This window comes from Macadamia integrifolia, chromosome 7 (assembly GCF_013358625.1).
Source record: "Macadamia integrifolia cultivar HAES 741 chromosome 7, SCU_Mint_v3, whole genome shotgun sequence".
Taxonomy (NCBI): Eukaryota; Viridiplantae; Streptophyta; class Magnoliopsida; order Proteales; family Proteaceae; genus Macadamia; species Macadamia integrifolia.
In genome coordinates, this window is record NC_056563.1 from 7745719 (window position 1) to 7760339 (window position 14621).

General features: G+C 42.3%; 1 protein-coding gene across 1 annotated transcript in view; it reads right to left on the bottom strand.

Moving 5' to 3' along the window:
• LOC122083643 (protein PSK SIMULATOR 1) overlaps positions 1-14621 on the bottom strand; it is a 33870-nt gene that overhangs the window by 15756 nt on the left and 3493 nt on the right. The window contains exons 4-6 of the mRNA XM_042651512.1: positions 11334-11659; positions 11126-11218; positions 10938-11028 (exon numbers count right to left, since the gene is read on the bottom strand). Of these exons, the coding sequence (XP_042507446.1) occupies positions 10938-11028; positions 11126-11218; positions 11334-11659 (510 nt within the window). The remainder of the gene's footprint in view (positions 1-10937; positions 11029-11125; positions 11219-11333; positions 11660-14621) is intronic.

Here is a 14621-nt window from a genome sequence, read left to right on the forward strand (position 1 = left end):
CCCCCCCCCCCCAATTGATATGCTTCAATAACAGAACAGAACAGAATAGAATAGAACAGACCCAGACCTCTGCCTTCTAAAGAAATTCACATAGATTCTGGTTCTCTTACTCCAAATGGTTCTATGCTTGTCACTCTGGATAGTTCTTTGGACGAGGACCCTTTGGTTAGTCAAAACAACCACATCCCTATTCCCATTCACCTGCCCACCTCCATCCAAAAGGCCCCTACCTCCACCCTAAAAAAAAAAAACCAAAAAAACCTCCTCCATTACTACTAGATCCTCTACTACTCCCATTGTCCCCCTTGTCATTGGCTATAGCCGCCGGCCTCCCTCCACCACGGATCCCAATATCCCTAAGACCCCTTGTAGCTTGACCAAGCTTCCGATGCCCTCCTCCCTTGGTTCCTAATGATTCCTTGGACAATTTGGAATGTTCAAGGTCCTAATTCCTCATCAAAACAAGCTGAAATCAGAACCCGTATTCGCTCCTCGCAGTCCAATCTTTGTTGTCTTCTGGAAACCCGTGTCTTGGAGGCCAACGCTTCCCAGATTGCCTCGTTGATTGCCCTCTCCTAGTCCTTTCATTCCAACTACCTCCACAGTCCTAATGGAAGGATCTGGATCCTTTGGGACCCTCCCTTCCTGTCCATCTCTTGTCTTTTCTCCACTGCCCAAATCATCCATATCTTTATCTCTCATCACTCTGGTCCCTTCATTTGCTTTCTCTCCATCATTTGTGCTTACAATAGGGCTTCCCTCAGGCTCCCCCTTTGGTCTGACTTGTTCTCCTTTGCCCCCTCCTCGGGATTGAGGCCTTGGGGAATTGCTAGAGACTTCAATGTAATCCATTACAGTCATGAAAAACATGGGGGAACCCCATTGATTCTGAGGTTGTTGACTCTTTCAATGATTGTATTAATGATAATCTCACTGATCTCAAATGGTCAGGAGTTAAGCTTACTTGGCACAACAGAAGGTCTGGCACTCATAGAGTGGCTTGTAAGCTAGATAGGGCCCTCGTTAATGAAGCCAGGTTGGATTCTTTCCCTTCTTCTCATGCTTGCTTTGGTCTCACTGGGATCTTGGACCATAATCCCATCTCAATCCGTGTCCTTCCCTTTCGCTCCTTCGGTCCTAAACCATTCAAGTTCTTTGACATGTGGACCTCCCATCCCAATTTCCAACCTCTTGTCCATAGTGCTTGGAACATCCCCACTCCCCGCTCCCTGTCCCCACCTTCTTGCTTTTGCCAAAAAGCTTAAGAATGTTAAAGCCACCTTAAAGCTTTGGAATTCCTCCACCTTTGGCAACATCTCCTCTCGGGTCTCCAAGGGTCGGGACAAGCTCCACTCCATTCAATCCAGGCTTCAGCTTGATCTCAATCTTGTCCTAGTTGACGAAGAAAAAGCAGTTGCGGCCGATCTCTCCTTGCTCCTAGATCAAGAAGAAAGCTTCCTTCGCCAGAAATCCCGCATCAAATGGCTTGAATTAGGAGACTCTAATTTGGCATACTTCCACTCTCAAAGCTAGGAATAATGCCAACACCATTCCTAAGCTTATCTCCTCCTCTTGGATTGAGCTCTTCTCCCTTGATCTCATCAAGTCTGAAGCAGACTCTCACTTCCAGAGGCTCTTCAACCCTTTCCCCGCCCCTCCCCCTCATCCCCCCAACCTCCTCAACATGTTTGTCCTTGATGAGCTCTTTCCCTTCCTCCAGTCCATTCCCAGCAAGGAGGAAATATTCTCGGCCATCCTTTCCCATAAGGCTAATAAAGCCCCAGGTCCCGATGGGTTCAGTATGGGCTTTTTCTCCACTTGTTGGAATAGCATTTGTAATGACCTCATCCTGGCAGTGCATAGTTTCTTCTACAACCCTAACCAAATTGGAGGGATAAACCACACCTTCCACTGCCTCATCCCCAAAAAGGAAGGTGCGGTTTCCATGAATGACTTCAGACCCATTTCTCTTTGTAATCTCCTCTATACGTTCATTGCTAAAATCCTTGCCAATAGGATCCAGAAAGTCATTGACTCTCTTGTCAGTCCCAACCAATCTATCTTTATCACTGGGAGAAGCATTTCAGATAACATTATCCTGTCATGAGATTGTTCGTGGTTTTGACCGCAAGTCTCACACTCTGGCTGCCCTCCTTAAGATAGACATCCATAAAGCATTTGACACGATCAGCTGGGACTTCGTTACCAATGTTCTGCTCTAAATGTCCTTTCCGGCCTCTTTTGTTCACTGGATCCGTTCTTACATCTCCTCCCCTCGCTTCTCTGTCTTAGTGAATGGAAGCCCAGAATCCGCCAAGGTTGTCCCCTCTCTCCTCTTCTCTTCTCCCTTTCCTTAGAAGTCCTTTCCCGCTCAATCGAATCAGTCATTGACCTCCATCTCATTTCTCCCATCCCGAAATGCAAATCTCTTCTCCTCTCTCAGTTGGATTTTGCTGATGATATCATAATCTTCTCCAAAGCTGATCCTCTTTCCATCACCATTATCATGTCCACCCTACACTCCTTCAAATCCCTTTTCGGGTCTCAAATAAATCTCCTTAAGTCCAATATCTTTCTCATTGGTATCTCCCCTGAGGCTCAAGCCTCTCTTTCTGGAATCTCAGGAATCCCGCTGGGTTCCTTGCCTGTTAAATACTTGGGCCTCCAACTCATTACCACCAGGCTTTATTCCCACCATTGTACCCCTTTGCTTAACCACCTTAGGAAAAGCTTCAGCTTTGGAAAGAGAAACTCCTATCTTATGTTGGTTGCCTAACATTGATTAGATCGGTCCTCCAGTCTATGAATCTTTATTGGTCCGACACCTTTGTCCTTCCTGCCTCTGTCATTAAGTCTTTTGAGGGCCTTCTCTACTGCTTCCTCTGGAAGGGCTCTGATTCCTCCAAATTCCTTAGGCCTCTCAGCTGGAAGAAGGTTTGTCTTCCTAAATCTGAAAGAGGGTGATGCAAAATTGATGCTATTGAGCCGGGTTGACCTTTCGGGCAATCTCAATTGAGTCCGATTGGATTTTTGGATTTCTTAGGATCTTTAGGATTTTATTTTGTTTGGGAATTATTTGCAATCTTTTAATTTGGGTAATTGATAGTCAATTAGGGAATTACCACTTTAAGTTTTATCTTGTCTAATTTTATTAGTTAGAATTTAGGAAGTAATTAGCAGTTGCTATTTCAATTTTAGATTTTGATTAAGCAAGTTTTAATTTCGATTTATTATATAAAGGCATGTAACCCAATTCAGTAGACAGATTTTGAATGATGAATTGAATTGAAAGTTTTAGTGCTGGGTATGGTGCAAGATATGTGACCCCTCTCCCCCCTCTTTGTGTTATTCTTCTCTTCTCCCCTGCAACTCTGAGTTTCTCTCAGAGATTTTTTTCTTCCCTAAGGCCCTCCTCCATCAAGTGGTATCAGAATTGATGCAGAATTGATGTTGAACCAGGTTGACCCTTCGGGCAATCTCAACCGAGATGAACCAGGTCCGATTGGATTTTTGGATTCCTTAGGATCTTTAGGATTTTATTTTGTTTGGGAATTATTTGCAATCTTTTAATTTGGGTAATTGATAGTCAACTAGGGAATTACCACTTTAAGTTTTATTTTGTTTCTAATTTTATTAGTTAGAATTTAGGAAGTAATTAGGAGTTGCTATTTCAGTTTTAGATTTTGATTAGGCAAGTTTTAATTTCAATATATCATATAAAAGCATATAACCCAATTTAGTAGACAGATTTTGAATGATGAATTGAATTGAATTGAAGGTTTTAGTGTCGAGTATGGTGCAAGACGTGTGACCCCTCTCCCCCGTCTTTGTATTATTCCTCCATTCTCCCCTGCAACTCTGAGTTTCTTTCAGAGGTATTTTTCTTCCCTAAGGCCCTCCTCTATCAAGTGGTATCAGAATTGATGCATAATTGATGCTGTTGAACCGGGTTGACCCTTCGGGCAATCTCAACCAAGATGAACTGGGTTCGATTGGATTTTTGGATTCATTAGGATCTTTAGGATTTTATTTTGTTTGAGAATTATTTGCAATCTTTTAATTTGGGTAATTGATAGTCAATTAGAAAACTACACTTTAAGTTTTATTTTGTTTCTAATTTTATTAGTTAGAATTTAGGAAGTAATTAGTAGTTGTTATTTCAGTTTTAGATTTTGATTAGGCAAGTTTTAATTTCAATTTATTATATAAAGGCATGTAACCCAATGTAGTAGACATATTTTGAATGATGAATTGAATTGAAGGTTTTAATGCCGGATATGGTGCAAGACGTGTGACCCCTCTCCCCCCTCTTTGTGTTATTCTTCTCTTCTCCCCTGCAACTCTGAGTTTCTCTCAGAGATTTTTCCCTTTTCTCTACGGGCCCTCTATCAGAGGGTTAAGGATCAGGAGAATTAAATATGTCAATTCGACGGGAGTCCTCAAGCTTATTTGGAAAATTGTATCCAAGCATAAAAGCATCTGGGTTGATTGGATCCTCTTGGTTTACTCAAGCATAACACCCTTTGGACGCTCCCTTCCATTTCTGATGCATCCTGGATCTAGAGAAAAATCCTCGAGCCAATGCTTTGGTCTCTTCTATTCTCTCGCCCAATGGTTGGTCTCCTCCCTCCTCTCCCCCTCCTTTGCTTGATCTCAGGTCCTTCCTCCCCCTCTCTTCTCCATGGTCATAGAGGTAGAGAAGACCACTGTAAATGGCTCCCCTCTTCTAATGAGATCTTCTCCTCTGCCTATGCTTGGTCCTTTGTTCATACCCCTTTCCCGACGGTCCCCTAGTATAAACTGGTCTGGTTTAAAGGTCATATTCCACGTCATAGTTTCACTCTATGGCGTTGCCTGTCCAACTGTCTTCCTACCCAATCCTTCCTCATTCACCATTATATCCCTGCCAATCCTTCCTGTTGCCTATGCCCCTCGGGTATTGAGGATATCCCCCATCTCTTCTCTTGCCCCTTCTCCTGCCTAGTCTAAAAAACTATTCTCTCCAAATGTTGGCCGACTAGAAGGTCAATCCTCCCTTTTGATAGGGAAAGTATTTGGATTGACATGACCTTCTTTGGTTCTTCTATTTGTGTTGTTATAATGGATTTTATGGGTTTTAGGGAAAGTGTCAGTTACCAAACGGACCCTGAGGGGCTTAAAGGTCTTTGTAATTCTCTAGAACCTTCTCTCCATTGTTATAAATAAAGAGGACTTGTGTCTAATTTACCCCATTCAATATGGTATCAGAGCCTTAGGATCCAAAACCCTAAGGGTTTTCCCTCTTCTCCATCTCTTTGCCTCTTTCTCATTTCTCTCTCTCTCTCTCTCTCTCTCTCTCTCTCTCTCTCTCTCCCAGCGCCTCCTTCATCTGCGCCTCACTCCATCTCTCTTCACCTGCTTCTCTCTCGTGGTGGGAGCTTTTTAAACCACCAAGAGGGTTTCTAACTCCACCCATCTTTCCATCTTTCCCTTTGGCTCTTAAACTCTCTTCTACAATGATCTAAGAGACCTAGAACCTTTTTTATCACTTTTTCAGGGTTTTCTCCCTGAGAACGTTTTTTCATTGCCAGGATACTTTTTCCCCACTCGATGCTCCGATCGTCTTGATGTTTGTTGCAATTGGTGCCTCGTATCCTTGTGGTGGTATGTACTGACCATTTTTTGTTTGAGGTCTCTGTTCTAGATCTATCCCCAAAATCGTTTTCTCAGGGTTCTACCCTTTATCGATTTTTTGGTTTTCTAGCTTTGTTTGGTTGTTTTGGTATTTTCTCTATCTCCGGCTAGTGTCTCTTCTATTTGCATAGCCCCATTGAGTAGCAACCATGTCTACCATCTCATCTGCTTCTAATGGCGAAGACACCACGATTCTTCCTACCTTCCCTCCTTGTGCTATCAAGCTTGATGGCACAAACTACCTTACATGGTCACGCTTGGTCTGCGTCTCCATCAAGTCCCGTGGCTATTACGGGTACCTAACTGGAACCACGAAGCATCCGACCACCGGTACTGAGATTGACAAGTGAGAGTGTGTCAACTCTCTGGTTATGGCCTTCCTTGTCAACTCCATGTTGCCACAGCTTTCATGTCGCTATCTCCTCCTTGACTTCGTTGCGAAGATCTGGAAGTCTGTCCAGGATATCTATTCCCATGAAGGAATGATGCTCAGATCTTTGAGCTTAGCCAGAAGGTTCGTGATCTGAGGCAGAGTGGGCTCATTCTGTCACAGGACAACTATGAGTTGCGGTCACTATGGACTGAGCTAGATTGCTATGAGTATACTCCTTCCACCGTTGAAGATGTCATCAAGTTTCAAAAGCAAGAGGACAATATCAGGGTCTAACTTTCTGGCACGTCTGAATGTGGAGTTTGATCAATTGCGGTCCCAGGTTTTGAGTCTTGACCCCTTTCCTACCTTGGATCAAGCCTATGCTGTGATCCAACTTGAGGACAGTCAACGTACCACTATGCTTCCACAGCAAGTTGGCACTCCTGCTGAGAGATCTGCACTTATTTATGGCACTCAGCCCCTTAGTGCAACCCTACAGTCTGGTGGCTCCTCTACCAAGACTCCAATGAAATGCAATTACTGTGGGAAGGAGCGTCACTCTAATGAGCACTGCTGGAAACTTCATGGCCATCCTGCTGATACATCTGAAAAAGGGTGAAAGAAGGGTCGTTCCGGTACTTCTGGGCAGGCCAAACCATACTGAGAGCCCTGACTCTAACTCTGCTCTTAGCTCCTCAGTAGCCTTGCTATCATCTGACGAGTTTACTGCCCTCCGGCGCCTCTTGACACGTCCAGACTCTCCTGCACTTGCCACTGCGAGCTCTGCTCATTCCACCCCTTCTGGGTTAGGTATCTCCTTTTGTGGCCACACTATGTCTGTCCCTTCTACCCCTTGGATTATAAACTCTAGGGCTTCTGATCATATGACAGGCCGCTTGTCTCTTTCTTCATAATACACTACTTGTCCTGGTAATGGTAAGGTCAAATAGGCTAATTGGACTTATTCCACTATTCTGAGGAAGGGCTCTGTTGGTTGTACCCCCTTTTTATCCCTTTCTACTGTATTGCATGTTCCTTCTTTTCCCACTAACCTTTTGTCCATTAGTAGTCTTACTTCCAGTCTTAATTGCAAAATCACATTTTTCCCATCTCATTGTGTTTTTCACGATCTGGTGACAGGGGCAACAATTGGCTCTGGTAGGGTACGTAGTGTTCTGTATCTGTTTGATGATGACTCAACGTTGGTCTATGGTCAGGCTCTTCAAACATCTTCTACATCACCTCCCATCTCTGAGTTACTGCAATGGCACCGTCGGTTGGAACATCCTCCTTTGGGAACTTTAGCTGGAGTTTTTCCTTCATTTAAAAATTGTAATTCAAGTCAGTTTTTTTGTGAGGTATGTGTTTTGGCCAAACAAACTCAAATCACTTATTCTGTTTCTGGAAATAAAAGTGCCACTCCTTTTTCATTAATAAATTCTGATATTTGGGGTCCATCCCACTATGTATCTGTCAATGGTTATCGGTGGTTTGTCTCTTTTATCGATTGTCATTCTTGAACTACTTGAGTTTATATGAAACGAACCAAGGGCGAGACCTTCTATTGCTTTTAGCAGTTTCACCATGGTTCAGACTCAGTTCGGTGCTACCATTAAGATCCTTTGAAGCGACAATGGCCGGGAATACTTTGAAGGGTCCTTTCAAGCTTACCTTTTCGATCATGGGATGATTCATCAGACTAGTTGTGTGGATACTCCAGCTCAAAATGGGGTTGCTGAGCGGAAGAATCGCCACCTTTGTGAGGTAGCACGCTCTCTTATGTTTGAGATGCATGTTCCTCCCCAGTATTGAAGCGACGCAATTCTCATTGCTGCCTTTCTTATCAACCGAATGCCTTCTCAAGTCTATGCCTACCACTCCCCTTCTAGATCTTCTCCAAGGTTCTGCTGCTTTTCCTATTCCTCCTAAAGTATTCGGTAGTGTTTGCTATGCTCGCGATCATCATCCTCATAGAAATTTTGATCCTCGTGGTCTCTGATGCTTTTTTCTGGGGTATGCTCCTACTCAGAAAGGCTATCGGTGTTTTCATCCTCCTACTAGGCATTGGTTTATGACTATGGATGTTGTCTTTCACGAATCTACGTCATACTACACTGCGACACCTCTTCAGGGGGAGTCTCCTTCCATTATGGAAGATGTGCCGCCGTCTCTTGAAATTGCTATCCCTACTAGTATCCCGTTTCACAGAGAGAGTGACACTCTTCCTGCGCCTCGGCCAGAGATACGTGTGTATAGTCGTAGAGAGCAGACTCAGACCACTACACATCCAACATCTACCCTACCATGCCAGTCATCTCCTCTCAAGCCTGATCTTATCCCTTTGGACCCTGGTAATTCTCCTTCTCCTTCTTTTGATCAGTCTCTTAAGTTGCCTATTGCTATTCGTAAAGGCATTAGGTCTTGTATTTTACATCCTATTGCTAAAACTGTTTCTTATGACTCACTCCCTCTTTTCTACTATAGTTTTGTGCCCTCTCTTTCCTCTGTGTCCATTCCTCATACCTGGCAAGAAGCGAATGTAGACTCATAATGGCAGGCAGCTATGCCTGAAGAGATGCAGGCTTTGAAGAAGAATGACATATGAGATCTGGTGTATTCCCTCACAAAAGAAGATAGTTGGGTACAAATGGGTCTTCATAGTAAAACAGAAGGTTGATGATACAGTGGATCGATACAAGGCCAGACTTGTTACCAAAGGCTTCACACAGACTTACAAAAGACTTTTGCTCCAGTTGCTAAGATGAACACAATTCGTGTTATCTTAGCTTGTGCCGCCAACTTAGATTGGGATCTCCAGCAGTCAGATGTGAAGAATGCCTTCCTTCATGGGGAACTTGAGTAAGAAATATATATAGACATTCCCCCTGGGTTCACTTGCTCCAAAACCCAAGGGAAGGTATGCAAGTTGAAGCGTGCTCTGTATGGACTGAAGCAATCCCCTCGTGCTTGGTTCGAATGTTTCCATAAGGCTATGGTTGCTACATGTTACTCTCAAAACAATGCCGACCACACTCTATTCATCAAGAGATTTAGTGTGAAGATTGCTATCTTAATAGTCATTGTAGATAATATTATTGTTACTGGTGATGATCAGGCAGAAATCTCTCGCCTCAAGAGATACTTGAGTGAGGAATTCAAGATCAAAGACCTAGGACAACTTCGTAACTTCCTCAGCATTGAAGTTGCTAGGTCTTCTCGTGGGATCTACTTGTCTCAGCGAAACAATGTGCTTGATCTTCTCTCTGAGACAGGTATGTTGGGGTGTAAGCCGGCAAACACTCCTATTAAAGCTAATGGTCACCTGAGTAGCAAGGAAGGTGATCCGGTAGATAAGGGGAGATATCAAAGATTAGTGGGGCGGTTGATCTATCTCTCTCATACACGCCCTGACATAGCATTTGCAATCAACTTGGTTAGTCAGTATACGCATGATCCCTACTTAACTCACATGAAAGTTGTGCTGTGTATTCTCCGGTATTTGAAATCTGCCCCAGGATGTAGCATCCTTTTTTCTCCTCATGATCACCTTAGGGTGGAGGCCTTCACTGATGCGGATTGGGTAGGTTCCCCTAATGACCGCAGGTCTACTACTGATTATTACACCTTTGCTGGTGGTAACCTTGTTATATGGCGTAGCAAGAAGCAAGCCGTGGTTGCCCGTTCAAGTGCTGAAGCAAAGTTTTGTGCTATGGCACATGGCATTTGTGAGCTCCTATAGCTTTATGGTCTTCTCACTGATTTGGCTGTTCATGCTACCCTTCCTATGAAGCTCTTTTGTGACAGCAAATCTGCCATTAGCATTGTTCACAACCCTGTTCAGCATGATCGAACCAAACATGTGGAGATCGATGGACACTTCATCAAAGAGAAGCTAAATATGGGCCTTATCACTGTGCCTTTTGTTCCCAATAATGAACAACTGGCTGATGTATTTACTAAAGGTCTTAGTAGTAAGATACTAAGATGCTTCATCCTATTATCTGCAAGTTGAACATATGTGATATCTATGCACCAACTTGAGGGAGAGTGTTGTAATAATGGGTTTTATGGGTTTTAGGAAATGTGTCAGTTACCAAATGGACCCTGAGGGGTTTAATGGTCTTTGTAATTCTCTAGAACCTTCTATCCATTGTAATAAATAAAGAGGGCTAGTTTTCATATTAGACACAAGTTATTACCCCATTCAACAATTTGTGACACTATTGGCAAATTGGCCTTCTATGCTACTATCAACCATCTTTGGATGGAACGCAACATTCGTAAATGGACCCCCAAATCTTGATCTTCGGATAAGATTTGGAAAGCTATCTACGTTGATGTTGCTTCTAAAACCCATGCCCTCCTAACTCTTCATAATCGTCCTGTTCCTAACTCCCCTAGAAAATCCCTCATCATTACTTCTTAGAACCTACAGGTTGACCTCATCCAATCCTCTTGACGGCTTTATGGCTCCACCCCCCCCCCTTTTTTGTTGGCCGGTGATGGTTTGGTTTTGTGATATTGTTTTTAGTTTCCCCTGGGATGGCTTTTCCTTGTTGGCTTAAGCCTTCCCTCCCCTCCCTTTTTTCCCTTGTATATTCTTCTCCTCTTAACGAATTATTTATTCATCCGAAAAAAAATAATGTTAGAAAATGGGGAAAATAAAAAATAACACTTGGGTGCCTTGGTCTCCTAGGCAAGTGCTTAGGCACCACTCCACTGCCTTGGGTCATCTTGTCGACTTGACAACTATGGCTCACAGCCTCAAGCAAACATCAACTAAGAGCACTCACAAGATTTTTATCAAATAGGTGCAAGATGCAGAACCAGAATATCAGGATTCCAGCTTCACTTGGATTGCAGTAGTTCTGATGATATATGAATTACTCACAGCTGTATACTGAACCAAGGTCATAAGTTGCTGCATCACTGCTTCTGCTTCTTCTTTCAATTGCTTTTGCGGTGTAAGTTCTGAACCCAGCCTAATCATAAAGGAATCAAAAGAGAAAATCATGAATAATGGGTGAAAAACACAGTAAGACACGAAAACAGAAGCACAGAAAAAACAATTTAGATTACTTCTGAAAGTAACGGTCCAGATTGTGCCACTGAGGATCTTTACATCGATTTCCAAAACGGACCACTTCACCTGAGAAAACCTTTAATTCTTCTCTGTAGACATGATACAAATTGCCAATAAGATTTAAGCTTCAGTTACGAAGATAAGCAACATAACAACGCTGCAAAAGTCCACATCAAAACAAATTAGCAATGTGTCATTACCCACCTTTTGTCAGCAGCAGCAATCCTTAGGAGTTCATCCATATCTTTTGATACTAGATTTTGAACTCCTTCTGAAGGAAGTACCACTTCTTTCAAATGTCTTATGTTTTCCTTTGAAAGTGATTGCATAAGATTCGCACCCTTAACAATTGTGTTTGCAACCTCAAAAGCCAAAATTGAGATCGTACTGCCTTTTGTTGCCACACCTGAGACAAATCCACTGTTTAGGTTCAAATTTGTCATGCTACTTCCAAGCGTGTCCAAGACTTCCACTGCCTTGCCAAACCCGACAGTACCAGCTCTACCCAAAATTAGGCCAACTTCTGAAACCTGTTCCACCACAGCAAACTATTAAAAACACATACATAATCTGATTTCATAAAAGCAGTCCAAATCAACAAATTGTATGGTGTATTTCTTATTGCCTGAAAGATAAAATGGCTCTATATCATGAACGGCATCAACCACTTCAATTTATATCTCAAACACCCATGCTCGATTCTCATGGCTTATTACCAATGCAGAAACATTAAAGAGAACTACAAAGATATATCGACCCTTTCCACTGTATGCAGATAAAACCATGCCCCATTGACCAATGAAACAGAAATGTCTGAACCAATATCAAAATAATCAAATACAGCAACCAGTGTTAGCAAAGCAAGAGAAATTTTTTTGGAGAGAAAAGACTGCTCCCGGTTTGGGCAGAATACTAAACCGTGAATCCTCCTCAATTATAGGAAACTTGCAGCAATAGGTGGCTGCACACCACAAGAGAAAACCCTAAATAGATTCTCTCAGAGAAAGAAAGCAAAAGATGTAAAATACTGATTAAACCTGGCTCTGATACCAAGAAACAATATCAAATACAGGCAACCAGTGTTAGTAAAGCGAGAGAGAGACAGAGAGAGAGAGAGAGGAGAGGAGAGAAAACAAGAAGTCTCTAGAAAGAAAAGACTCCTCACAGTTGTGGCAGAATTACCTAATCAGGAATCATCAATTATATTTAAGAAAAAAACATGTGGACAAGTATACCCTTACTACACTGCTAGTCTGCTATAGACTAACGACCAGAAATAAAACCACAAAAAAAAAATACTCCCAAATACAGAAATACCCCTGTGGTAACTAAAAATGTCTTCAGACAAAGAAGAGGTGCAGGAAGGGTAACAATATTCTTGAATTAATGGCAAAATAAGATGCTTGTATAGTGTGATCTAATATCCTCATACTCACCACATACACATTAGAAAAAGCAGCATGCTTGCCCAAATTCCTAGCCACATACACATGAAAAGAGCTTACATGTTCAACAGAATGAATACTTCTTCAATAACAAAACATTGCATCTTTTATGGCCATCTGTGACTATGCATAACTGGATTGGTCAATGATGGCAACTGACAATAACAGGCAGAGCCACCAAGTACAGAATGGATTGGTGTGGTTCCTCTATCATAGCCCAAGGATTGATGTAGGCAAGTCAGCATGGTTGCTAGCACATCAAAATGGTGGACTACAAAAGGAAAGAGGTTCTAAGTTGGTAGTTTAAATGAGTGTTTCTTTCACCTATTCATTGGATTATTATTTACTCATTCATCCCATACAAGTAGAACTTTCCTTTAAGATTGAGAGGAACACGTCAATCACACAACACTCTAAATGCACCTCTCGCCTTCACTTATCCCACTTGTATGGGGTGGAATGTTGGGTAGTAAAGAAACGTGACATAGATAAGTTGAGTGTAGTAGAGATGCAGATGTTGAGATAGATGGCCGGCAAAACTAGGAGAGATAGAGTGAAGAATGACAGGATAAAAGCTAAGATGGGAGTGGCCGCGATTCAGGAAAAGCTCCGAGAATGCCACTTAAGGTGGTATGGCCATGTTCAACAAGGCTTAGGATGCTCTAGTAAGGAGGAGTGATCAGATCCAGTTGGAAGGAGCTAGAAGAGCTAGGGCAGGCCTAAAATGACCAATAATGAGCTATAAGGAATGGCATACAAAAGCTAGGTCTTGAACCTAGTATGACATCAAACAAAGCTATTTGGAGGGCAAATATCCATACTGCCGACTGCATTTAGGTGGGATGGCCAGAGGTATTGCATTGCTTTGTTTTTTTTTCGTTATCTATTCCTCTTTTCAGAGTGATAGAAGAAGCTAAAGATGGTCAAGTCGCAACCGACTTGGACATTTGATTCGGATTAGGCCAGGGAAATTCAAATAGAACAATTGAGTGGGGGATAGGGCAACATAGCCACCGGGATAGGGGTTCAATGATGGAGGGCCATTGATAGGAAGGAATAGCCGTCATGCCCAACCCGGCTAAGATTTTTGAGTCTTTATCTTTGCCGAGGAAAGGGAACAAATACCGGAATTGGACGACTACTCACTCTTTTCTTCCTTTTATCTCATTCTTTGGCAAATCCATGTAGCCGGCCTAGTTGGGAAAGGCTGAGTTGTTGTTGTTGTATTATTTACTCATTCCAAGTGAACACAATGTTGTTAATCCCTAATTTTGTGGTGGAACCACTACCCTTAAGTTAATAGGTATATTTGAGTCTGTTACATACTTACTTGACTTTAATGTGTGTCTAATTTTGAGAGATGCGATTGTAGGTAGGGTTTCAAGAATATAAAAGAGATAGTAAAAGCCGCAAAGCAATTATTGACAGTTATTCAACATTAGTCATTAGGGTAGCACATGAAGACACTTGCACCTTATTGAGCAGGCTAGATTGATTACTCTCCCCCCCCCCTTTTTTTTTTTTTTTTTCGGGGGGGGGGGGCGGTGGGCGGTGGGTGGGGGAGGCGGAGGATTAAATGATCTAATTATGTTTAGGAACCTTTTTCTTTTTTTTTTAGAGGATGTGATCCGCTACCTCATTGCCTAATGACACGGACTAAGGGAATTATCCTATTTGGTAATTGTTGTCTGGGTGGTGGCCTTTGGCCTTTTTTGTTTTTTCCTTTTGAATAGACGTCATTTAAAAAATAAATAAAAAGTCGAGGTCTATCTCCAAATACCTAGACAAACCAGGAAACAGCCTTTTATCCATCCTAAATTTAGCTCTAATATCTTGATCAAATCAAACGGCCATTCACCTGTGATAACCTGTTTCCACCATACCACTCCACTAGGAGGGATCAGAATTGTGCCCTTTGTAAGTTGCCTTATTTATTATTTTCCTGCTTCTTTTTTCTTTTTCTTTTTTTTTTTTTTTTTTTTTTTTTATTTGTTAGTTGTTACCCATCATTCCACACATACCGTATTGATGTGCTGAAGATACTGAT